This window comes from Lolium rigidum, chromosome 3 (genome assembly GCF_022539505.1).
Source record: "Lolium rigidum isolate FL_2022 chromosome 3, APGP_CSIRO_Lrig_0.1, whole genome shotgun sequence".
NCBI classification, from domain to species: Eukaryota; Viridiplantae; Streptophyta; class Magnoliopsida; order Poales; family Poaceae; genus Lolium; species Lolium rigidum.
In genome coordinates, this window is record NC_061510.1 from 354199598 (window position 1) to 354225990 (window position 26393).

At 43.1% G+C, this 26393-nt stretch overlaps 2 protein-coding genes and 1 long non-coding RNA gene across 3 annotated transcripts; 1 reads left to right on the forward strand and 2 right to left on the reverse strand.

The window, feature by feature from the left end:
• Positions 1 to 2636: 2636 nt before the first annotated feature.
• On the reverse strand, positions 2637 to 8515 carry LOC124700329 (protein POLLEN DEFECTIVE IN GUIDANCE 1-like). Its single transcript, XM_047232480.1, has 11 exons — positions 7944 to 8515; positions 7334 to 7485; positions 6674 to 6777; positions 5594 to 5682; positions 5432 to 5505; positions 5207 to 5357; positions 4759 to 4926; positions 4153 to 4250; positions 3942 to 4064; positions 3340 to 3408; positions 2637 to 3243 (listed from the first exon to the last, which is right to left on the reverse strand). Exons 1-11 carry the CDS (start codon positions 8494 to 8496, stop codon positions 3043 to 3045), a joined length of 1782 nt encoding a protein of 593 aa, XP_047088436.1. The 5' UTR covers positions 8497 to 8515; the 3' UTR covers positions 2637 to 3042.
• A 3462-nt stretch (positions 8516 to 11977) lies between these two features.
• On the forward strand, positions 11978 to 18144 carry LOC124704089 (GPN-loop GTPase 3-like). The gene is made up of 9 exons (XM_047236334.1): positions 11978 to 12087; positions 14077 to 14185; positions 14270 to 14351; positions 15085 to 15170; positions 15450 to 15553; positions 15638 to 15768; positions 15861 to 15954; positions 17266 to 17321; positions 17790 to 18144. The coding sequence occupies exons 1-9, from the start codon at positions 12043 to 12045 to the stop codon at positions 17887 to 17889; spliced, it is 807 nt and encodes a 268-aa protein (XP_047092290.1). The 5' UTR covers positions 11978 to 12042; the 3' UTR covers positions 17890 to 18144.
• Positions 12598 to 13635, reverse strand: LOC124704090. Its single transcript, XR_007003462.1, has 3 exons — positions 13456 to 13635; positions 13008 to 13149; positions 12598 to 12924 (listed from the first exon to the last, which is right to left on the reverse strand). It is a non-coding gene; the product is annotated as an uncharacterized LOC124704090 (long non-coding RNA).
• Positions 18145 to 26393: the final 8249 nt, after the last annotated feature.

Consider the following 26393-nt stretch of genomic DNA (forward strand, 5'->3'; position numbering starts at 1 on the left):
TGTATATAAACACACAAGGATGTGTTGGATTGGTGAGATCATATCGCGAGACTGTAAAAACAGCCTTTGTCTAGAAGTTTGCCTTAAGTGTGTCCATGATTATTTGGCGCGATCAATCTTTCCATGATACCCAACAATATAGTATAAAGTGCCGCCGAAAGAACATACATAAGCTGCGCCTAGATAAGCTAAGCTTCTTCGTGTCACTCCTGTGCTAGCTAACATTCAACTTTGTCGTCTACCTTTGTAGGTGCAATCACCGAATTCATTCGTATGGCAAGGGAATGAAGTTATTCGCGCTGATCAGGCCAATGCAGGACACAGTGGATGCACAAGACACTTGTGAGGGACAGGACAAAGAGGCCAGATTCCAAATGAAGAAATGGAAACTCGAAAACGATCCTTCTGATTGTCCAAGAATGAGGGGCAAGGAGGTTGATTAGCTTACCTGGGAATCATGCAGGGATCACCGAACCGAAAAATAAGCATGTTGGCTAAATCTTTTTCCGTAAGACCCAATCCTCGTAAATTTGTTTATATATGAATTGAAGATGGCTAAAACATCATGTGGAAGCAATTTATTAGATTGCTCAAATTCATTCCAACCAATGTGTGTTCACGTTACAGATGAGATTCTGAACTAGCCGTTTGTATGGAACTCTTCAAGCCAGCATGGAGTGTAGCTAAAAGAATATTTGACGATGGGCCGTTGGTTATTGAAATGAGTATAGTTTGTTTGGTATATATTTCCTATGCCTTCGACTTTTGAGGTACTCAAATGATAGGCCAGTCCCTTCCCCGTAGATTCACTGATCAGGAAGACAATCTCTCTGTATGGGTGAAATCCGAGCATTATAATTTTTGGTGTACGAAAAAAAATCTGCCGGTCATCGTCATGCGAGTGAAAGTCTTCAACAGTGTCTCTGTTCTCGCTAGCATAATCATTGTAAGCACGTTGTTGAAGCTTCTGTTTAATTGTTGCTTTCTCATTCCCTTCATTCTTGGCTTGACCATCAACATTATCACTATCGGAGTTCCATTCAAACTCCTCTTCAAGTGTATCTTTCTTCTTGTAGTCTGGGGGATGAGAACAAGACAAGTTGTACTTAACATCTTTCAACACCCAGGGCCTGTGAACTTGTTGGCCGTGGTGAGGTGCTAGGGCAGCCTGAAGGTTGTTGTCATACTTTAACATCCACTCCCTTTGACCAGATGATTCCTTGAGGACCCAAACCCGACGACGATAGTTATCAAGTGCTGCAAAGTACACCCCTTGTTCTGACTTCTCGAGATAACGAGTTGGACGTAGGCTCAGTCCCATATCCACGGGTGGTTTAATTACGCAGAATTTGTGGGTTGATAGTGATATTCCGCGAAATTGAAGCATTGCCAACATAAGAGCTCACGGAAAAGTAGTCACTTTCGCTAAGGGATGACACATGAGAAAGAAAATGAAATAACCAAGTGGAGTGGATACACCATACCTTACAACGGAATTAGCTTCACGCTGAAGGTAAAGTGCTCCTCGCCAATAGACAGCACATTCTCGCCAGCGTAACGACCTGAACTGTGCTTGACGTTGGTGCCTTGAACACGCCCTTCTCGAACAAAGGACCTCTTCTCCCATGTACCCGTCTCTGAAGAGAAGACACGGAAGATGCATGGAGAGGATGCCCACCTACATTCTTTCACTAAGGGGTCAAAATCATCAAGCTCCTCCACAAGGCCGACGGAAAACCGGCGGGGGATCATGAACACCTCGTAGTGTGGTGACACCATGGGATCATATACTAGGTAGGTGTTGAATGATGCATTGACGTGGCCAGCCATATGCCTGACGAGCCTGGGCGCTGGCGGGCATGGCGGCAGAAGGTAGCAGCGCCGTGTGGCTGGGTTAACCACGTGTCTGCTGAGCAAGAGGAGGCCATTGCAGTGATCCTGAATATGACAGTCCCGCCAAGTTTGATGGTAGCCGCGGTTAGAGACCTCCATGTAGGTGTTAGGGTCAGGAAGGAAGTCGAGGGCGCCTGTTGAGGCGGAGGGGCGAGCAAATAATCTCGGTAACATCTGTTCGCCTAAGTGGAGAAAGACACCGTGGAAGGAGAGCGGGAGCAGGTCCACACGCAGCAGCCGGCAGGCGTCGATGGCGGCGCGCCAGTCCCTGCAGACGCAGCGGGATGCGGCGAGCCAGCATGGCGCGAGGCGGCTAGCACGTCGTCGGGCAGGATGCACGCCAGGTCCTGCTGTTAAGCGAGCTCCTTGCCGTAGTCACCAGCAGCAGTATCTCCATCGGCATCCTCAGAGCAGCATCTGTACACCACCTCTCCCACGGGCATCATCGCTCGAGTATCGTTCTGTACCCCTAACATAGCTTTCGATTTGATTTATCGGACTGGGTATGAGCGTCGTTTGGTAAAACTCAAGTCCGTCTCCGGCTCGGGTTGGTCAAAAAGAAATCCGAGATTTGGTCATGAGCGTCCTCTTGTAAAACACAACCCGTCTCCGGCTCAGGTTTGTCAACAGCACATCACGAACAGATGCTCATACACAGTTGCAAAAAAAAAAAAAAAAAAAAAAAGAAGACAAGAGCAACACAGACTCATTGTTTGGCACAGAAATTATGATTTGAAAGCTGCTGCGGACAAAATTGTCATATTTTATTCTCAGGGGAAATGTACAAATATGCCTAACTTGACAGATCCGCAAGGCTTTGCAAAAATCTTAACTAGGTTGAGGCAGATAATTTTGGGATGAGACTATGAACAATCCACAGAGGGATGTAAGAAAAAAAACTATGAACACAGCAAAATTGGACTATACTCAGTTCCTCGACTCAATGAGAAGTTTGTGGAAAAGAAGATATTTGTGATATCCCTCTGTAGATATTCCTCTGTGCATTACTACACTATCCATAATTCTTCATACGGGCAGGCACCTATGACCGAACTCATGGCTGATGCGGTGGGTGCTGTACTCCACGCACCACAGCAAATTGACTTCTCAAGGATAGCATCTTAACACCAGGATCACGGTGCCAGGTACTCAATCCACATGTTGTTTTCTTGTCAGACGTAGATTTATATACCAAGCCGCGAGGCAGCGCAATACCAATCCCACTAGTATCTTGAAGATGGCGAGTATAAAATAGGTCAGAATTGACCAGAGCAAAATCCAGAATATTCTCCAGATAAATGGGCCAGAGGGAAGGAGGGTGGCATACACTGGAGTTAGTACACGAATTACCTAATGAAACACCAACGAATACCTTGCTTGTTAGTAAAATATGTAAACACAAACGGAAAAGGTAGAAGAGCATGGACATTTGACGTGTTCACTTACCACACAAGCAGGGGCAAGGGGGATGAATGTTAGATCCTTCTGACGGTCATCAGTTTGCTCATTCAAAATCTGTGCAGATATTTTTTTCAGCAATACAGGTATTAGCAACAACATTAAGATGAAAAGGTTTCAACTTCTAGGCAGATGAACCAGCAATATCACAAAGTTTTGGTATGCACAGAAAAGCAGAATCAGGAAAATAATACCGTGACATATCACAAGACAAAATATACTGAAAACAATTGTTCATTGCATGCAATTCCAATTATTTGTCAATATATGGTATAGCTGGAATTTCCTAAATAATTCTGCAGGAGAAAGGCAGTCATACATGCCATGGAATCAACGACAGAAAATTACAAACACAATGAAGCAGCACTTTAAAACAACAACAGTCATTGCTTATTTATCTATCCACACGAATCAAATTAGCAATGTTCTGTGTGCATGAATGTATCTTAACATTTTTTAACTAAGAAATAACTCCAAAAGTCATTGCTTATTTATCTATCCAAGTATCAAAGGGGCATATGATATGTAGCCAGCAAAATATTCGAATCAAAATACACATGCAGCTGGTTAAGTTATCTGTCAGCACATACCTGCTTGGATAGGTCTTCCAGAAACTCTGAATAAGCAACCGGCTTTATCTCATTAAATTTTGCAAGGAATGAATGCTTGATAGCATCAATAAGTACTTCACACATAAATACCAAGGAGGCATTCTGCAGTGACAAAAGGAAGTAATATTATTTTTCTGAAACCATACAAGTCTCTGACTACGACTAAAATATATAGAAAATTTGAACTTACAATAAGAAAACTGTCAAACCATGGTCCCTCTGCTTCCAAAATATTTTGAGCTAGTACAAATAGCAGAAATGCTGTGATGTGAAATCTCTCAATGATGTCTGCAAATCAGCAAATCTCAAGAATTAAGCATTGTAAAAATAAAAAATAAATGCAACAGGGGCATGCTAAATATAGAGCACAGCGCTAATTAACCACCAGTGGAGTATAACATAAAACATAGCAGTTATTTTGCAACCAATGAAGTGCTTGAAACCAAAGCTTCAAACATTGCACTTACAAGATGAAGATTACCCACGATTTGCTTCTAGAAAATAATGCACATCAAATATGTCATGTTCACTTAATCTAAATAGATCCATGCAGACAATTTATCTGGAGAGTCCAACTTAGCACTATTCATTCTACCTAAGAGCTGAAAATGCTGAACACTAAAGTAGCTTAATAGCAACAGTAAGCAATGACAAATATTGACAAATGCATGCAATGCAGAAACAGTGAATTCAAAAGGATCATCCAGATGATGGAAACATAGTAAATACAGTAATCCATCAGCATCTTATTCTAGAATCTGGAAATGGGACAATCATAATTCATAAGCACACTCACCATAGTAGACCAGATTGTGAAGGTTCTCTTTGCTAACCCGCTTAAATACATTGCTCTTGATCTCGGCAAAATTGTTGGACACCAAAAGAGCCAACAGTGCATTGTTATGGGCAATAATACATGTTGACAGGGTGATAGCTTGCGCTAACAAGACAAATGAATGCACAAGTAATAACTCGTTAAGGAAACTAAATATAGAATTTATACCAAAAAATAAAGAAGCAACTGAAAATTGGACATACTGATGTTAAAAAAAACTGTGATTCCACTAAAAATGTTATACAATGACTACTATATCTGTACTGTGAGCTGGTAATGAGTTGGATACTGCGTACCAGTAAAGGCTGCATAACATAACTATGAATAGAGGAATTCCAACATCAAGGAATTATAAATTACCCCAAGGAACATATACATATAAAATAGCATAACTTGCAGCAAAGGATATCAAATGCAACGACAGCAATAGCCTCGTCCAAAAGGAACCGCATCAGTTCAAATGTCGCATTATCAGTTGAACATGTTGACAGTCCCTCAGCTGAGTTGAACAAAACTTGCAACACATCCTCACCAAATGATTGACAGAGCTTGTCAAATATCTAAAAAGAAGGGGGAAAGGTTAAGTACGCTTACCAAAAAATGTACATACATTTCAAATAAATATTTCCATCACCTCTAGTACGTTGTATACCACATAGAGTTTGATCGTGCCCTGGCCACGAATGACATGGTAAATCAAACTAATATCTGACACAGAAAACAAAGTGTTGAAGGATTAACAAACGTGTGCAGAATATTCTTTTAGTTCAGCAAAGCCAAAGGGAAAATAACAAACCTATCATCTGCAAAGAAGCAACTCCTAGGGCTAGAACTATAAAACATCCATAATCTGATAAATCAGCAGCATTTGGCCGTAGAAACTGCCTGCCACAAACACATTAGATAAATATAAGTACATGACTCTATGCTGCTGAAAACAAGAGCTTAAACTGGGAAAGTGTGGTGTTTACAATGTAATGACACATACAAGTACACGGATGAAGAATCACTTAACGCTACAAGCACTTAGTCTAGCAGACCGTGGCATCATGAACAATAAACAATTCACCAGTATTTCTCCTGCTGGTAGTCCTGGCTAATGCCTATAATAAATGTAGGATACTTCAAAAAAAAAAAAGGATTGCCCACCAACTAGAAAAATACTGGTAACAGATGATAGCTATTATATAAGTAGGCATTTAACTGGAATACTAGCACGGTATCATACTTTATACAGAAAGAATCAAAACTGTGGACTAAAATATTCACTTTTGTGGACCAAGATATTATTTTTAAAAAAGGTATCATCATTTTATTATATGAAGGTCAGCAACATGGGCAGAATAACTGTTCACAGCTCTGGGTTTAAATCAGAAAGCTAATGAGGGGCACATTTTATTTTATGTTTGGTGCAATTCTAATCGCATTTTGAGCCTGAGAAAATGTTAACTATAATACATATGATCAACCAAACATAATCATGTAAATCCCAAAAAGTTCTGAGGCCCGCTCTGGAAGCGCTTAACATCACATAAAAGCTAGCCAATTTCTTATAAAAGCTTAATCACAGAGTTAATGTTTTGAGTACAAAAGGGATTAAGCTTATCCGAGAAGGCCCATAGGGATGTCTCATTGCTTTGAACTTGCGGTAGCTTTAAGCTTAAGCATAGGCTTACAAAATAGACCATAAACTAGAAAGTATCTCCGGATTCAGTTGCTAATAAGAAGAATGAATGGTATCCTTTTAAACAACGAAATCCTAAAATAAGATATGATAAAACATATTTTAATTTGCAGCCATACATTACAATGTGTGCCAAGATTTAATTTTATGTACAAAATCTATATGTAAATCATCTGGTTTACAGCAACCCACCTGGTTTTCAGCACCCGCCAAACTGTCATCACAATTCTTGCAGGCATAATGGTGAGCAAAGACAGAAAGGAATCCAAGCAGACAAAGAATCCTGCGACAATTAGCTGCAGAATTGATCACAATCAAACATCTCCCCATTACTACAGATAAAATGGTACATCCATAAATTACTATACTAAACATTTAGCTCTATTGCACATGGTAATCAAATTATTATTTTTAAGAATTTTTCTGAACGAATGATCAAACCCATTATTTTGTTAATTTATTTAAGTATTGCCAAAATCACATCATTTGTATCTATCCATATCTTACAAGCATCTGAATTACCCATATTCACTTTCAGTTAAAATATGTAGTGATAACATGGTTTCAGAAATACTACAACAAGATGCATATTGGATTCATTTCCATCGATGCTGGCAAACTTGGATGGCACTAAAATTTCAATAGATAGGATGACCCTAAAATTCCAAATATTCTACTCCCTCCGTGTCCCACCAAAAGTGTCAACTTTGTCAAAATTTGGATGTATCTAGACACTATCTAGTAGGTAGATACATCCAAATTTTGACAAATTTGAGACACTTTTGGTGGGATGGAGGGAGTAATATATAGTACCCAAAGAAGGGAGCATATTTCCAAGTACAGAATATATACCCGTTCACATCTCCAAGGCACATGAAACATAGTGTTGTAGACCCTCTGTCGCTTCTTATCATTACCCACTGCAATTGTACTTCTAAGTGAATTGCCGCTATACAACTCTCCAATGAAATATCTGAATGGTGAATTATCACGGCGCTCGACTTCTGCAGTAATTGAAACTAGGTTAGGTGTAAAGGCATAAAAATTTGACTAATTCAATATGCAATAGGAAATCGGAGTATATGCAAAAGTTGTTTCCATCTACCGCCACTGCAAAGCAAATGGTTAGGAGCTAGACAGTTAAAAAGAAATGCAAATCAACAGACTGGTAATAACAATTCTTTGAGGTTTTCCTTAAAGAGCAAAACATGAAGAGGCTACCATGCTGGTTTAAACTATTTGATTCAACTTGCTATAGTTACTGTTTTGACAGGTTTGTCACATTGCTGAAGTCTGCTTGCAAGCTCGTAGAAAATCAGTGTGCCCTTATGTTCTCAAATGACACACTTCTTGTTCGATATGAGTCTCCTCATCAGCACCGGAGAAACAACATCACAATGAAAGAGAGGTACAAGAAAGTAACAATGTGTGCTGAAATCCAAACGAAGAGAGATCTATATACCTCCGAGAATGTTGCTATTCTCCTTGATGAACTTCTCCCAGTCCAGCGACTCATCCTTCTCCAGTTTCTTCAGAACACCGTTCGCCTCAGGTCGCCGAGCCGCGTCGACCACATCTGCCGCCGCCGCCGCGGCAGCGGCAACGCTCTCCCGCGTGCTGCTTCCGCAGCAGCTGCTGGACGCGTCGTCCCCGGACGCCGCCGACAACCTCCCATTCGAGGCCACGCTCCTCTGCCTCAACTCCACCCCAACGCGGGTCACGCAGCTCGCCGCGGACCCCTCCGCGTCCGAGCTCTGGCAGACCTTCTCCACCACGGACCTCAGATCCGTTACCCTGAAGGCCGCGGCGGCGCTCCCGTCCACGCGCGGCTCCTCCTCCACGATCGGGGGGCTCTGGAACCCCTGCTTGCGCTTGGAGCGCCTCCTGCGGCGGCGGCGGCCATCGGAGGAGGTTTCCGGGAGGGAGCGCGGGGATGTGTCGTCGACGTCGTCGGCGGTGAGGTCGCTGGAGAGGAGCTCGAATGAGAGCTTGCGGCCGCCGGATCCGAGTGACATGGGCGGCGCTGGGCGAGGCGGCGGGGTTACCCCACGTGAACCCTAGGCGTGGGCCGCGCCGGCGAACGGCGGCGAGGAGCGGAGGCGGAGGGGAGGCGGAGGAGGAGGATTAACGGACGCAGCACGGGAGATTATTATTTTTCTCTCGTGTTTATGTGTGCTTTTAATTCCTTCTTATGTTTTTCGATTTTTCCTGTGATGAGATGGCGATGACGTGGGTGGAACGAATGGAAGCAGGTCGCGTGGCATCCTAGGAACAAAGGAATGCGCTTTTTCCTTGCTACGTGGCGTGGGACACACTTCATGTCAAATCGGTGGTAACACGTCGACTGCCATGTCAGCATCTGTGCCACTTCAGCTACTAAGATTATCATAGAAAAAAAATTCTTCTGTTTCGCATTTAGGAGTGGAAATTATCTTGCATTGCCATACAGTATCAGTCTGGGATGCCCAAAAGGAGACACTGGTGTAGAGATGTACCGTCAGTTTCTCCCTCGCCATTTTATTACCACTAATTTTGGTGAAGCCGATGTGATAAATCTTCGGACGGTGTTGGGCATGCATTTGTATAAGCTCCAATTATTGGCTAGTTGGACAAATTCAACCATGTTTTTAGCCCAAAACAACAATATATAGAGTATAAGTCAGCTATTTGCTCTTGAGTAAACACCACTTGAGAAGCCTGATGATAATTTTACAAATATAGCAGAACCAACACTTGCGAGGTTGAACCCGTTTCAATGGAGAGGCAAACTTCATTTTCTTTAGCTTGTCCTCAGGACTAGATGGAGACGTACTCATGCTCCACACAGAAAAGGTAAGTAGAAGTGTGATACTTCTGGTTCGATGGCTATCGGCATAGGGCAAGGGGCGCTTTTATAGCCTCAAAAATAGCGTCGAATGGTGAAGTAAGCGTGGAAATTATGCACCAAATATGAGGAGGGTTGTTCACTCATGTGGTTGTCGAACCCTTTTCCATTGTCTAAGATGGCAGTATGTACATCCCTCTAGCTAGGTGCAATGATGGGAGGATCCTTCCGCTGGCCCGCCACGTGATCACACAGACTTACATCAAAGAAAGTGGTGGGATGCTTGATTTGCCAGCTCCGTCGGTGGGAGGATACATGTGTCTCTTCGTTGGCTTTCCGCCATGGTAGTTTTGGCATTTTTCTGTTCGGCGGGGGGGGGGGTTGTAATTTCTAGCTATATTGCAAAGTGCATGGGGTATATTTGTAGGAAAACAACTGGCCTTGATGGTAAGTGTTTGCAACTTTCTTTTTCTATTGGAGCTGATTATTTTTTTTAAACCCGGTGGTCGGTGGAAGGAGATATTTTCCAGGGTGATAGCTCAACCAATCCATGCATGCTATGTCCAATTATAAATTTTCAAAATAGTTCTCGAATGAATTATGACGCCGGTTATAGTAGGGTTACTTGTTTTGGTGATATAACAGAAGTGTGTGGAAGAAAAGGATGGTTTATATTGCTTTATCCTGACAATGTCGGGGAAACAAAGCTCTATTGATGTGCATTTTAGAAGCATCATCTATGGATTGTTATTACCATGGTGGTAATTAGAAAACAATATAAACAAACTTCTGAAAGCATGGACATGCTAGCAAATTCCTAACTTTGCTCGCATGACCATTTTTGTGTTGATATTCAAAACAACGGTGTTTATTGTACGATGTAAAGTTAATAAAGAATCTGAGTATGAAGTAATGATCGCCTCATATGTGCTTGAGAGTTGAGAAACCCTCACAATGAAAGCATACTTGTACGGAACATATGGATTTACTAAAATACAAATATTAAATATATGTAACTTCGTACAAATTTCTAACTAATAGAGTTAGCGTGAAAACATAATAGTAGAAGAAGCACTATGTGATATTCCTATATAACAAAAAAGGTATGCAAAGAATTGAACAATGAACCAACTGATACAACCATGCCTTGCAAACTAGTTGAGTTACTACATGTTGGTCATAATATGCTAGTCCGTTTTATTATACATCTGCCCTGGTTGGTGTAGTGCGTTCTTCACTATGCGCATGGGAGTATATTTTGGCTGGTGCTCTCTTTCATGTGCATATGAGACTCACTTCTAGGCACTCTAGCAATCACATATAACATCAATTTCACCGCCACAATCTTGTGTGAATATGGATAAATTTTTAGGCCTCAATGCGATATAGTCGTACCTCGCACTTGAGTTACTCACATTGAGATTATCAGAAAAATGTCTCAGTCCATCTTCTCCATGTATTGTGAATCACTAGAAATCTCTAGTTATGTCCAAGAACATAAAGAAACATTACCACTTGCTCTTTGATACATGTGTGTATGCTATCTTTATGCAACTCCTAACCCTTAATATGTTTACAAGGTGGTTAAAATGTGTTCTTCTCGTCCGCTGGTATCCTCTATATCGTTGTTGTCATAGATGTAGTTCAGATTTGTCATCATCTGAGAGGGGGACCTATAATTGCGACGAATCACTCTCTGGTCGACCAAAAGCATACATGTGTGAATCATAGCTACGAGTGCAGTCGACTGGTTGGAAAGCTTCAACGGTTCATCCTAATAAAATCGATGTTGCATAAATAACCGTGAAATTGGCCATAAGCTGAAACTACCTCTCTGGGGAGGGTGGTTATAGGTTCTTACAACCATGGTTGAAGACGAAGACGACCTGTCGTGGCCAGAGACGACTCGAAAAAGAGGAGGATGTAGACGAGGAGAGCAAGCTGATGCCTCAAATTTGTGAGCCATGCTGTTTCCGGTGTCGGAGACAAGAGGGTGACGGAGCCGGTGCCGAAGAACTGCAAAGTCGGAGCAACCAGCGCCATAGATCTCAATCATCGCGGGAGAGGAAAAGTGAGGATTAATTTATTCTTTAGCAATGGTGACCTAGATTGTGAGGCACTGGCTACATTTCAACGAAGCTAATTTTTCTAGTTCCCGCCATCATCGCACTTGCTCCCTCGCATGCTGTTTCTTCCTTTGCGCCCATAACGCCTGCCCGAGTGGAAAAGGTCAATTTAGACGTTCCTCGCGAGACTCTCCTAAAGGCTAGCTGCTAAAGCTAGGGTTCATGACAGCCCAAAACACAAAAGTCGTTGAAAAACCAGAGCTATTTTTTGGTTCAGTGGAAAGCCGGAAAACCGGCTCGCAAGAAAGCAAATTGATCAGGGCCTATAGCGGTAGTCCGAACTCGGTGTAGTTGTGGCCCAAGCCCAACACGCTCCACCCGACTCCCACTCCCAGCCGCCACAAACCCCTACAGCGCGCCGCACAGTCGTCTCCAACCCGGGCGAGCCAGCCAACGCCGACCAACCTCCGGGAGGGAGACGCCGCCTATGTCCACCCTAATCGGGTCCCTCCTCGCAGCCCTCGTCTGGTGCGCCGCCTACCTCGCCGCCGCCATCTCCTCCGCCTTCTAATCCCCCCTTCCTGCTCCAACCCAACACCCCCTTCACCTCTCTCTAAACCCTACCCCGACCCCCCTCCCCCTCCCCACTCGCCCGACAGCCCCGCGGCGCCATGGGTTTCGCGCAGCTCGTCATCGGCCCAGCCGGCAGCGGCAAGGTTACCCCCTCGCCCACTTCCTTTCTGGTTCATGCTCGATTCAATTCCGTCGACGATTATTGTTTGTTTTGTGCTGTTGATTGGTTCTGGGTTTCGGTTTCGTTCCTAGTATTTTAGGTGATTCCAGCCGAAATACTAGTTTACTTCATTTTTATTTATTTATCTAGGGTTTAGTTAAGTCCACTGGTGTGAGATAGATATATACCGACACATATTCGGGGTAAGGGCATGTTTGGTTGCCGGCCACAAATTGTGGCAAGCCATATTTTGTGGCAAAGCTACTCCATTTGGTTGGTGACCAAAGTTCGGCAAAAAAAAGAGTGGCAGCTGTTTGGTTTGCTGCCATAAATGTTTGGCAAAAACTTGTGGCAATTGTTTGTATTGCCGCCAAAAGTTTGACAAAGAAGTGAGGTACACGGCCATTACAGATAACAGTTGAAAAAGAAATATGTTAAACCTTCAGCTTTTTCTTGGTCATTGCTGCTTCTCATGAAGTAGATGATCATAAAGTAAATCATAACACATGACCATAAACTTCAATTATTTTGATTTTGTTCGAGGGGATAAAAACTCATGTATGTCATAAAAAAGAAATTATAAACTTAGAGTAGATGATCATTATAATTAGAGCATCACACTCATGTGTTTCATACAAGAGAAATTATAAAAGCATCGCATGCATGTGTTGCATACAAACAAGAAAGAAATTATCAGAGATGGTCCTACTTTATCTTCCCACATTGCTTTGGCCATCTCTTCTCTTTTCTTTGCCCATGCCACATTCTCCTGGTCACTACGGTTTCTTATACGTGTACCATCCAGGGGTCTTATGCATCCCTAAGAAAATCGAAATTTTATTGCTTTCAATTAGATGAACATGACATCAGTACTTGAAAAAGTGATTAGCAATTTCAGTGTACCTCAAAGTAAGGGTGAAATCTGCCACGGGAAGTTGCGATCTTCGAATGTGTCTCAAGTGATTTGATGCATATGAGGTCACCGGCAAGGATACACAGACCGTCTAAAACAAGATGGAAATACCTACTAACAGTCTCACTTGATCTGATGAACTCAAAAGCAATTGATCTGAATGTCCATTTTAAACCCACGGCATGCATAAACATGGCAGGAAAATAATCGTAGGAAAGCAGAGCTGAACTTTCTCTGACGAAAAGATAAAGAATAGACGTGCACAAAATTGATAGATCATGTAGTACAGATCTTCACACGAACTAATACACACACGTAGCATATATCCATGTATACACAAGCAATGGTAGCAAATTAAAAAAATGCAAGGCAAGACATGTATCTCCTGGATTGAAGAAGACCTAAAAAATCGATTGCAAGGCATGATAAAAGGAATACCTTCTCCATCCGCATGGACTGGCCGTGAATCTGCTGCCACTTTCGCTGCCCTGCTTCCGTTTCCGCTGCTATACTCTCTTTCCACTTTTCTCAGCTTCAGATCTGGACATGAGTGGGAACGAGCGGTCCGCGAAGTGGTGGCGGTGAGTGGATGAGATGGGAGAATGGGCGGTAGGGAGGACGGCCTGTTCTGGGATGGGAGACGTGGCGACGGTGATCTCAGCAACGTCGGCGAAAGGGGAGCAGCCTTGGAGTGAAAGTGTGCAGAGGGGAAATTTTTTCAGATACGGCTGAGAAAGAAGGTACGCTTGGAAAAAGACCAGCCAAAGCTTGCTGGTATTGGCGGCCACAGCGGGCGTGGCGGGGAAAAAGACCGCCAAAGTTCTCTGGCAAAAACATGTGTCGGGAGGGCGGCGAGACTGTGGCGAGCCAATACTTATTGATGAACGAAACACCTGCCAAAAGAGCTGTGGCAAGCCAAATTTTGGCTTGGCAATTTGTGGCCGGCAACCAAACAGGCCCTAAATCGCCTGATCGAAGTGGGTTGAACGTCATGTTAGAGCGATTAGGAACAAGCCTAGAAGAAATGGCGTGTTCTAATCTATTGCCATTGCTGTGCAGTCGACCTACTGCTCCGGTCTGTTCCAGCACTGCGAGACGGTAGGCAGGAGGATTCACATGGTCAATCTGGATCCAGCCGCAGAGCACTTCAGCTATCCTGTGTCTACGGGTAAGAATATATTTATGTATGCCCCTGCGCTCATATTTATATATGCCTCTTACTCATCTTCTTTTGGTGATTTTTTTCTTCCAGATATCAGAGAGCTCATATCGTTGGATGATGTCATGGAGGAGCTTGGGATGGGGCCGAATGGCGGGCTCATCTACTGCATGGAGTATCCTATTGTGTGAAAGCATGTTGATTTATTGTTGATTGTTGTCTTCCTTCCAAGCTAGTATTTAGTTATGAAGTGCCCCTGTCGTTTCACTTTGGTACCTATAATGGGGTCGGAGTTGCAACATTAGGCTGCTGTGGCAGATTTGCTATTGTAGCACATCACTGACAATTGTTCTGCGGAGTACCCTGAGGCTCACAGATGTGGTACATATTAATTTTGGAAGACCCTACTTGCTCGGTAAATTGTCACTGGATCTGGACGATCCTCTAGATCATGCTAGTGCTTTATTACGCCCTGGTGGGATGGTCGCAAATATGCTTCATTATGCCTAGAAATTATATTTACCTTCTGCTTACTTTTCACCAGCAATAGTTGTATGCATATGTTCCAAGAGCAAATACTTTCACTGTGCCCGCATGATTTGCTATCCCAATAGCAGATACTATGACTTTCAGTTATTGTTTCAATTTTCCGCTCCATTTGTTCAAGTCATTTGCTAGGAATGTTTCTTTATGCACAAGATTGATAGGCACTGTTGTGCTGCCAATTTTATTATTCCCTTATGTTTCTGTACTCAAAAGTCAAAGAAAGAGCTACATTTGTAATCTAGGCTCCGACCAAATTCATTTTGATCATGCAATTCCAAGAGGATGTGAACATTTTTATATTGGCAACGTTTTTTTTAGAAGATCTTATGCTGGCAGTTGTTGTTTCCTTAAGAAATCCTTAGGCACCTTGAAGACAATTTGGATGATTGGTTGGATGAACAATTGGAGAACTATTTGGACGATGACTATCTTGTGTTTGACTGTCCAGGTAATCTTCATAATGCCTGTTTTCATGCTCTAATTATATTTTGTTAACTTCATGTCACCTACTATTCTTTACACATAAACACCTGCATGGGCCTAGTCTAATGAGTTTTTCTTTACTTATTATGTTATGCTTGTGCACTAACTGTGTACATGTTGCCATCTTAATCCATCTCTTCTGTGGTTCTGTAGCATGTTTTACTGTATGGAAAGTCTGACATACCTAGCTTGCTTAACATTACCTAGAAAGGTTAACCCAAGGCTCCACATGTTGTTTTGGCAGGCCAGATTGAACTCTTCACTCATGTTCCAGTTCTACGTAACTTTGTCGAGTATCTGAAACGGAAAAATTTCACTGTTTGCGCTGTGTATCTTTTGGATTCGCAGGTTTGAATCACTAATACAGTTTTCTTTTATGGCAACATTGGACTCCAACCCCAGGCTGATTTCTGTTTGTTTTTCTTGGTGCAGTTTGTCAGTGATGTAACCAAATACATTAGTGGTTGCATGGCTTCTCTTTCTGCTATGATTCAACTTGAACTTCCTCATATCAACATCCTTTCGAAGATGGACCTGGTTTCAAACAAAAAAGATGTAGAAGAGTATGCTATCATTCTTTTACCCTTTGCTTCGCTCTAACGTTTTAAAGTTGCCCCTTTTTGTATGACTAATGTATTTTTTTTTGTATTTCTAGCTATCTGAACCCAGAGGCAGCAGTTCTTCTGTCACAGCTGAATCGAGAGATGGCACCTCGGTTTGGCAAGTTAAACAAGGCTTTGGCTGATCTGGTATGCCTTCTATGAACCTGAAATTCTTAATTCTGTAGAATTTCATCCTTCATGTAGCCCTGTAACTGTCAATATATTGCTGTCAGCTACGTTTGTTATGTCCTACACTCATAATTACTGGACTTGTATCTCCTGCATTGGACTTATATCAATGAAAATATCAGCGTGGTTAGATTTTCTCTGATGACACATGGCTTAAGTTTTCATTTAGAACGACCCATTAAGTTCTGGCATCTGAGCTCTGACCATGCACTAGTAAAACTGACTTGCTTAAAAATTATGTTTTGAGTTCCATGATGCACTTCTGTTGTGATTCCATGAACTGTGGCCAACTCGCCTTTGCTTTATTTGAAGTTAGGCCAGGAAGTTTAACCTGTCTAGCATGATAGCCCGTGCCAATTTATATTCCAGCTAGATAACCAAAACTATGTTTGGCTATGGTTATTGGGTCGTCTGGACTTCTCGAACTTATAAGTAGATAAAAAGCTTTAGAGAGCTTTGATTTGTGCGAATACCATGTTTGGCTATGGTGATTGGGGAGTCTGGACTTCTCGAACTTATAAGTAGATAAAAAGCTTTAGAGAGCTTCGATTTGTGCAAATACCATTATTTGAAGGAACCTACAGTAGGTATCTATGGATTCGTGAAGATTGCAGGGATTTTCGCACACATGCTTTCTTTTATTCCTTCATTAGTGATAGCATTTCACTTTCTGATCGTTACTTATTATTTTGTTAATCCCAGCATGAAGTTCATGGTCTAGGAAAAATAATACTCCCTCCGTCCCAAAATGTAAGGCGCCTAAGGATTAGTCAAAAGTCGACGTTTTTTAAGTTTGACCAAGTTTATACATAGAAATATAAACATTTGTAATACTGAATCAACATGAATAGATTCACCATAAAGTATATTTTCTTAATATGTCCATTCTATATTGTAGATGTAAATGTATTTTTCTAAATATTTGGAAGTTAGTAAAGTTTGACTTTTGATCAATCCTTAGACGCCTTGCATTTTGGGACGGAGGGAGTATCAGTTTACCTATTAATAGCGGTGTCATTTTTGGGCTCTTCCTTGGGCTCAGATTTATCGGTGTGTGAAGGTGTACGAGACCGAGAAATTCATGTTGGCATGCTCTAGGTCAACATTTGGAATAGATGGCTGTATTAATGTAGTTACCTTGTTTATTTCTTTGTACATATCAGCATAGAGATGCCACTTGTCTTTCATGTGCTTCATTTTTTCCATTTGTTTTCCTATATTCTTGTTTGTTAGGTATCCAATATTGATGCCAGTACTACAATCTTGTAGGTCGATGATTACAGCATGGTGAATTTCATACCACTTGACTTGAGAAAAGAGAGCAGGTAATGCTGTTTGTTTTCTTGGTTACAATTCCCAAATGTCAAAGCCTTTTTACATAGTGTTTTTTGGGTGTGCGTCAAATGCCCTTTGCCACTTAAAATTTTGATCCCTGCACATGCGGCTTATACTAGTATGCTTACGGATGCAACATTAACAGATCATATTTGTAGAAAACTTCACAATTTACTCTAGTAATATGGTGTTTTGCGGTCATATACTGGTCTGGCCTTTGATTTTTGTTTTCTAATTGTGGAGTGAACACTGTTGGGTGGGAATTGGGAATGCTTCTATAGCGAGATGATTGTTCAGTTGAATTGCATGTGTTATAGCTGGGTTAATTAGTATGTGTAATACCACAGCATGCTGAGATCACACTTTCAGTTATTTCCATGGCATGTATGGATCAATTAGTCTCGAGTCTGTACATACTGATTCTGTTTTCATGTCCCTTACCATCCTTGCTTTTCCAGCATTCAATATGTGCTGTCAAACATCGACAGTTGCATCCAGTATGGAGAAGATGCTGACGTGAAGGTTAGGGACTACATTCCTGAGGCTGATGAGGACTAATCGTTTTATCACGCAGAGGCAACAAACTAGCTAGTATCATGTAGCATCTCAATGGGAGGAGGGATTCACAGTATGCAGAAGTGCACAACAGGCTGAAGATCAATCTATCTATTTCAATCGTAGACCAGACGAACCAGAATGCATCTGCTAGAGTGTGTAAGTCACCTATTTATGCTAGTGGATGGAAGCTATATATTGCTGTAAAATACTCTTCTGGAGCTGTTGAAGGACATGAAACATGAGTGGTAGCCTAAATATCCCGAGCCATCCACCCATTCTGTTGCTTTTTCTCTACTCCCTTCAAACCTTTTTAATTGACTCGGATTTAGTAGAAATTTGTACTAAATTCCGAGTCAATTAAAAGGGATTGGAGGGAATAATTTATTTGGCGGATGCAGGAATTTTATATTTGTCCTTCAAACCAATGAATTCTCGAGGATGAAGATAAAATATACATGATGCAATTAGGGGTGCATGATCCCAAGTGCTGTTTTCTGCCCACATAACTTACATACCGGTGATTTCTTCATACTGAACTGTAACTGACTTTCTCTGTTGGGGTTGAGTTTTGGGGAAGTCTGGCAGTTGTTGTACCGGAAGTAGTTGCTCTTCGCTCAAGCCAATCTTCTCTCCGTGCCTAGCTACCGTATTGGGATCTCACTGAGAAGTGGGAAGGCTCCATTTCTGTCATAGTGCCAATCCTAACGATCTTCTTGGTTCAGTGGAATGTGCAATAGCTGGCCACTGTCCATAACTTTTCCATTTCTATTAGCCAAGTCTACGAGGTCAGAAACCAACTCTAGGACTCCATTTCTTTTCCCATATTCTCGTTGGCTTTTCCAGTACCTACTTTTTTCTTAATCTCACCCAGCTTTAACACATCACGTCCTTCAACAATTGCCATCCGATTTTGAGAAATGTCCTTTTTGTTACTCTAATATACTACATAGCTTTCAGTAGTCTCACTGTCAGTGAATTTGGGTGCTGAAGTAAGCGCCGTCCCTGTCGAGCAGAAAGAGTTAAGACTAAAAATGTTGGCATCTGAAACCCAACTCTCCCAAATATTTTGGAGCTGTCATTTTCTCCCAAAGGTACTGGATTTGGTTTTGGTATCATTTTGCCCATTTTGCTTCCCCCACCAATACTACCTTTTGGGAGAATTTATATGGTCGCAAAAGCATGCGGTACATCAGGGATGGCTTGCACAAGTGACTTAATTAGTACTACTTCCTTCCCCACGATGAAAGAATGTGTCATCCTCCAATTCTTGACCGCACAAAATACTTAAATGAGCTCTCACTTAAATTACCCTTTGTTTCGATTCACCACATCGTACTTTCAAAACATCGTTTGTCATTTGAATGATTTTCTTAATGCCACCCCCCTTGACTGTCTTCTGGTGCAGCCCTTACTAAAGAAAATGGAGGATTTATTCAAATAAACCAATTGGGCTAATGCTGAACAATAGAATGTTTTTGATAAACTCAGCACTTTCCTCCTATGCTTGTAATATTGGTAGCATATGGAACTTGGGAGATAAGCAAGCACCCCCGTTGGTGATTTTTGAGAAGACTAGGAACGAGGCTAAGTTATGGGCCGTTGCCTGCGCTAAACGGGTGGATTACTTGATGCCGAGAGAGTAGGCTTGGGTTGTATCTTTATGTTTTCTTTTATTTGATGTAAATTGTGAATCAATGGAATAGGCCAAGGCTTTTGCCCTCTTTTCAAAAATAAATAAATATTAGTAGCATTCTGTCGTACATATAACCAGAAAAACAACTAATTATGGGTGCTTCTTTCTTGATCCGCACTCCTTGCAGCGAGCCGTCTTAATTGTGTGCTCTTCCTTGTCAAACTCGACATGCCTTCAACACAAATAATAAACAAATGGGGTGAAATAGGATCACCGTTGGTTCTAATTGTGGGTATTACCAGTCATGTAGGCTTTTAGGTATAGCTCTAGCTCCCATTAACATTAATCAAGCCAATTAACACAAGATAATGAGATAACACAAGAATGAAAGCAGGGCAATTTGCCATGTTGGGCGGTGTCACCATATGTGATAAAGATGAACGAACTTGCTATTGATTGGTGCCCAATTTAGCCTATAGGAGCAAGGCACGGTGCCCCAATCCCGGCCCTATAGGCAACTTGCATCACGAGAATTACGCATACAACGTGTTATACTTCTGCCAAATTCATTTGCATAAGGGTGATTGAATCCAAGATAGTATATGCATGCTAACTCATCGTTCTCTCAACTGTTGGACGCACCATGTTTATTATATTTCCATACTTTTCATCTCTGTCGCTGTTGATCAGGTTCATTACCCTTTCAGTTTCGCTTCGTTGGTTTAAGTGACTTCTGACATTGTTGGTTTCATCTTTATGATTTCTTGGACGAGCGCAACTCGTTTCAGTGCTTTTCATTCTTTGATCGAGCACAACAAGAAGCAAGCCCGTTTAACCTTGTGTGAGGATTATAATGGCAGATCCTCGAGGAAAAAAGACTGCTACTCGAAGCAATTTTACGCGAGGGACTAAATTTAAACTAATTAGATTCTCAGAATCGAAGTAGTTCAGTTTACAGCTTGCTAAAACCATGACCTACGACTTCGGGCGTAGCAGTTGTCCGCTTCAGTTACAATTCTATTTTTATTCTGTTAGAAAAAGAACCGGCGAACTCAAAAGCAGTACAGCAAAGAACGCCAAAGGCAGTTATAAAAATTACAAGCAGGTTATGCGCACGTCGTTGGAGCGGCACGATGGCCGGGCCACCGAATCCTCCACCTCTCCTCCAGGAACCTGGGGTGGCAGCTTCGAACGCGGCATCACCTGTTGCGGCACCGGTGCCTCTTTCTTCCAGTGCTCCGACCTAATAGCACCGCCGTCGCCTAGTGCCGATGCCACACCATTGGCGTCTGCTTCACGATGGATGCCGGCCGCTTCCTCCTCCGTGGGGCGCCGGACCTGCGTCGTCGGCCCGTCGCCGTGGCGTGCAGGTTCGTCGGCGCTGTGAACCACCGGTTGATCAGATAGGACCGCAGGCTTCTGCGGCTCCACAGGAGATGGTCTCGAGCTGTAGGAGCTCTGGAGAAGGGCACAGGCGAGAAGAAGAAGAAGGAACGGGTGCAAGCGCGCGAGAGTGCGGCGCCATTGATCTGTGGTCAGGGTTTCGGTTTCGATCGGCGGGGTACGTACTACGTACTTATCGCTGCTGGCTTTGATTGACCTGTGAGGCATGCCTATCGGCCCACACTTATATACCCGTAGAAGTAATGGCCTCCACGTAAGAGGTTTCCGTTTCGTATATGGCTGACAGCACTGAAGACACATATCGCGGTTAGAAAACAGTTGCATCATCGACGGGCTCAACCGACCTGTGCCGCTGTACCACGGAAACAACACGCTGACGATTCACGTACGGCAACTAACAACTAGCTAGTGCATTGCCTACAAGGACTATGCGTACTATGCTCCTTTATCGAAAAAATGCGTACTATGCTCCAAAGCAGCACCGGCGAGAAGAAGGAACGGGAGCAGCGCGCGAGAGTGCCACGCCATTAATCAGTTCAGGGTAGTACGTTGAGCTTACTTGCCAGGCACTACTGGCTTTAATTTTCTTCACTCTCTTCCTCTCACGAGCGTGGAAAATGGGCGTTGATCAAAGGCTAGCTGTTGGTGAGCTGACAATGTATGCCCTATATCTCACGACTTTGTTGCAAAGATCGGGGTGCTAACCAGCTGATATGCAGCTGATATATATCGGCGCATGCCTATCGGCCGACTTATTTACAGGTAGACATTATGACCTCCACGTAGAGCTATGCTCATATAGCCTTTCAACTGCCACCAATAGAAATTTATCGAAGGCCAAAAGTTTAGTAAGGGTTGCGTCCTTTGAGCGCCCAGCCAATGGCCGGGCACTACAGGAATGGGAGGCTATGCCGAGGGCCAGGCTATACGCCGACGGCCAAAAGTCGGGGCCGTCGGCGTATGGCCCGGCCAGGCCAGCCTGCCCTTTCAACACTCGGCGAAACGTGCCGTCGGCGTAGCGACCTCTACGCCGAGGGCAGCCCTCGGCATATCTTTGGCCCTAGGCGTAGACAGGGCTACGCCGACGGCCACCCTCGGCGTAGGCTATTTTTTAAATTTGTCTAATTTTGTAAAAATCATAACTAATTCATATGATGTCAGAAAAATGCGTATGAGGTATCAAAATGTTCAGAAAAACATCCTCTATCCGTTTATGTCAAAATCATGCATATATGAATCATGTAAAATAACATGTTAATATAAAAACAATTCAATCACTTTCTTATATGTTCTCAGGTTCCCGTTTTAGCCAGATGGCAATTTAAACGAAGTCAGAAAATCTCGCGGAGCCGCATGGCATCATTTTATGTGTCCTAGTAACCACTCCAAAAGATGGAATTGGGATACGACAATTATTTTGGAAAACCCTTCACGAACAGGGGCTATCAAGTCCGGATTTCTATGGCTTTTAGGGCAATGAGTAGGAAACGGCCCGTGACACCGCATAGTTTGTCGGAACGAGACCATATTTGGCACGTGCGTGGTCCCTGGGATGGGAAGCAATGCCCCGGGAGCGCATTTCCAATCCGACCCATGGGCGATGGTTTTTTCATTTTCGGGGTGCCAAAACAGGTTTTTTTGTGAAGGAACTACATGGGGCGCATTTTAGTATTGCGCGAGACCTCTGCGTAGTGGTAGGACACCGCCTTCGCACCCCATATCACATGCCATATGTGCGCGCTAGCTATCTGGGAATCCATGCGGCTTCCTGCGGTGTCCCGCCGAATCCGTCCGGAAAGTGACCGGATTTGAACTAGGGCTACACTTTCCGTCGCTCAATAAATTCCGCAAAAATTGTTTTTAGGTCTATGACATATCAGTTTATGTGCTAATTTTTGTCCGTTTAGCGCGATGGTAAACGGGTGCACCAGCGCGCCCGGTACGGCCATACCGCATCTCCGTGGGGGCCCCTTTTGGCCAAATGACAATTTAAACAAAGTCAGAAAATCCCGCGGAGCCGCATGGCGTCATTTTATGTGTCCTAGTAACCACTCCAAAAGTCGGAATTAGGATACGGCAATTATTTTGGAAAACCCTTCACAAACAGGGCTATCACGTCCGGAGTTCTATGGCTTTTAGGGCAAATGAGTAGGAAACGGCCCGTGACACCGCATAGTTTGTCGGAACAAGGCCATATTTGGCATGTGCGTGGTCCCTGGGATGGGAAGCAAGGTGCCGGGAGCGGATTTCCAATCCAACCGATGGGCGATGGTTTTTTCATTTTCGGGGTGCCAAAACGGGTTTATTTTGTGAAGCAGCTACATGGGGCGCATTTTAGTATTGCGCGAGACCTCCGCGTAGTGGTAGGACACCGCCTTCGCACCACATATCACATGCCATATGTGCGCGCTAGCTCTCTGGGAATCCATGCGGCTTCCTGCGGTGTCCCGCCGAATCCGCTGGAAAGTGACCGGATTTGAACTAGGGCTACACTTTCCGTCGCTCAATAAATTTCGCAAAAATTGTTTTTAGGTCTATGACATATCAGTTTATGTGCTAATTTTTGTCCGTTTAGCGCGATGGTAAACGGGTGCACCAGCACGCGCCCGGTACGGCCATACCGCATCTCCGTGGGGGCCCCTTTTGGCCAAATGACAATTTAAACAAAGTCAGAAAATCCCGCGGAGCCGCATGGCGTTATTTTATGTGTCCTAGTAACCACTCCAAAAGTCGGAATTAGGATACGGCAATTATTTTGGAAAACCCTTCACAAACAGGGCTATCACGTCCGGAGTTCTATGTCTTTTAGGGCAAATGAGTAGGAAACGGCCCGTGACACCACATAGTTTGTCGGAACGAGGCCATATTTGGCACGTGCGTGGTCCCTGGGATGGGAAGCAAGGCCCCGGGAGAGGATTTCCAATCCGACCCATGGGCGATGGTTTTTTCATTTTCGGGGTGCCAAAACGGGTTTTTTTGTGAAGGAACTACATAAGACGCATTTTAGTATTGCGCGAGACCTCTGCGTAGTGGTAGGACACCGCCTTCGCACCACATATCACATGCCATATGTGCGCGCTAGCTATCTGGGAATCCATGCGGCTTCCTGCGGTGTCCCGCCGAACCCGTCTGAAACCGACCGGATTTGAACTAGGGGTACACTTTCCGTCGCTCAATAAATTCCGCAAAAATGTTTTTATGTCTATAACACATCACTTTATGTGCTAATTTTTGTCCGTTTAGCGTGTTGGCGAACGGTGCACCAGCCCGCCCGATGCGGCCATTTCGCATCTCGCGAGGGGGCTGTTTTGGCCACATGGCAAATTGGGCGTCATATTTGGATTCCTCTAATTTTTAGGTTCAAATGATGATATGTATGTTCTATAATGGAAGCTCATCCGAATGGAACCAAGAAGTTAAGCGTGCTGAGGCTGGAGTAGTGTGAGGATGGGTGACCGACTGGGAAGTTTAACCATGATTGTAATTTAACATAAGATTAAGTGTAGTTAGAGTTAAAAGTGTATTGGGTGAAAGATAAACAAGTAAAAAAAAAAGAAAAAAATTGTGTAAAAGAAATTAAAATTTTAAAAATTTTAAAAGTCTATGCCTAGGGTTTTGCCGTCGGCATATAGAAAAAAAAAATTCGAATTTTTTTTTTGAATTTTTTTGGAAACGGGAAATTTGAATTTTTTAAAAGTCTATGCCGAGGGTTTTACCGTCGGCGTAGCGTGCTACGCCGAGGGCCGGGCTACGCCGACGGCGATAGTGCCTTTGCCGAGGGACTTACACGCCGAGGAGCTATGCCGAGGGCGGCCCTCGGCATAGCCTACGCCGAGGGCCAAAGCATGCTACGCCGAGGGTTCCCGGCCCTCGGCATATAGCCCCATTCCTGTAGTGGGGCCGATCTCCTTCTGAGTGCATGCATGATGCTCCTTTTTCAATTCATAGAGGGCCACAGATGCGCTTCAACCACTCGCATTCCTTCGCACTCGCACATGATCACGACCAGACTAAGATCACACCCCTCTTCTCGATCAATCAGTGACGGCCAATGTGGATGCCCGTTTTTTTCCCTCTCGGACGAGATTTGCCGCCAATGAGCATGCGCCGCGCCCTGTTTTCAGCCAAACGCATGACAAGAGCGTACCATCTTCAGCAAAGCAGCAAACTCTGGAGCTCAAACGGACAAACAGTCCAAAAAAGTCTGCCTGGGAGCGCGCCACCGTGTCTAGCATGTTAAACATGCACGCAGTGCATGAGTGACTTGATCGTCATGAAAATATATACTTCCTCCGTTTTAAAATATTCTACATTTTAGATCTATTTTTTCTGAATTAGTCTGCATTTTAGCTTTGCAACCAACAATAACATAGGAAAAAAAACTTTGATTGGTTGGAGTAGTATTAATAAACATGCATGCAGTGCTTGTCGCGACTCGTCAGGAAAATATATACTACTGTAGCGAAGTTCCTTCCCGTAGGAGTACACTACTACTCCTGATCTCCGAAAATAGGTTGGTGAACCTGGGAGCAAGCGCACCCTATATTAATTTTTTTTTAGTAATTCAGAAAAAGGTCAAAAAAATTCAAATCTTTTTGGAAATCAAAGATGATCATGTATTGTACTCGTATACGAAAGATTCACCATGGAATAACTTCTCTTGTTTACTGGGTGAAAAAGACAAACTTGAAGGTCCTATATTAAAGTACTATTGACGCTATATTCATCATAGATTTGTTTTTTTTCCTCAAGTCAATGTGAATCATTTCTTGGCCAAACAATTTTATACGAGTACAATACTGGATTATCTTTGATTCCCAAGAGGATTCGATTTTTTTTTACTTTATTTGAAATTACTACGTTTTTTGGAGTATATATGGTGCACCTGCACCTGAGAGCACAAAGTGCAGGTCATCCTGATCTCCAAGTATTATCATGGATTTGGTTATCATGTAAGTAAGTTACACCGTGTAAACGTGTAAATTAAGTACTCCTTTAATTTATCTTAAAGAAACCTCCTTAATTTTTAAAACACGGATATATCTATAATTAAAATATATCTATCTATATATATTCGTATCTAGATAAACTTGAGCAGCTTTTAAAGAAACGGATGAAGTACAATACCACTGGTGGATCGGGATTTGGAAATGTAATTTGGAGGTGAGTGCCTCATACGCGCCGAAGTTTCCCCGGTTCACACTGTACGGTATGTAAACTGAGATCGCCTCACGCACGCCCATGCTTGACTCTATGCGCACACTTACCACAAAGTACTAGCATGAGTATTAACTAGTCAGAGCTGACAGAGTACTGAGTAGGAGTTTAGTCAGAGCTGACAGAGAACTGAGAAGTATTCTTTCTCTCAGCAGTTTTGCTGCCAAAATGCATGGCGAGCTAGTATTTTCTCGGAACCTGACGTAGCGTGTGGCTGGAGGAGAGACCGAGATAGCCATAGCATTGATCG

Bases quoted from the DNA above. Each gene is read 5' to 3' on its own strand.
- LOC124700329 (XM_047232480.1), bottom strand. From the start codon at position 8,496: ATGTCACTCGGATCCGGCGGCCGCAAGCTCTCATTCGAGCTCCTCTCC. The intron at 5,506-5,593 runs GTTTGTTATTTT...TTTCTGTGTCAG, and splicing joins TGCTTCTTTGCAGATGATAG to ATATTAGTTTGATTTACCAT. The intron at 3,244-3,339 runs GTAAGTGAACAC...GTGTTTCATTAG, and splicing joins CCCTTGCCCCTGCTTGTGTG to GTAATTCGTGTACTAACTCC.
- LOC124704089 (XM_047236334.1), top strand. From the start codon at position 12,043: ATGGGTTTCGCGCAGCTCGTCATCGGCCCAGCCGGCAGCGGCAAG. The intron at 12,088-14,076 runs GTTACCCCCTCG...ATTGCTGTGCAG, and splicing joins GCCCAGCCGGCAGCGGCAAG to TCGACCTACTGCTCCGGTCT. The intron at 15,769-15,860 runs GTATGCTATCAT...TTGTATTTCTAG, and splicing joins AACAAAAAAGATGTAGAAGA to CTATCTGAACCCAGAGGCAG.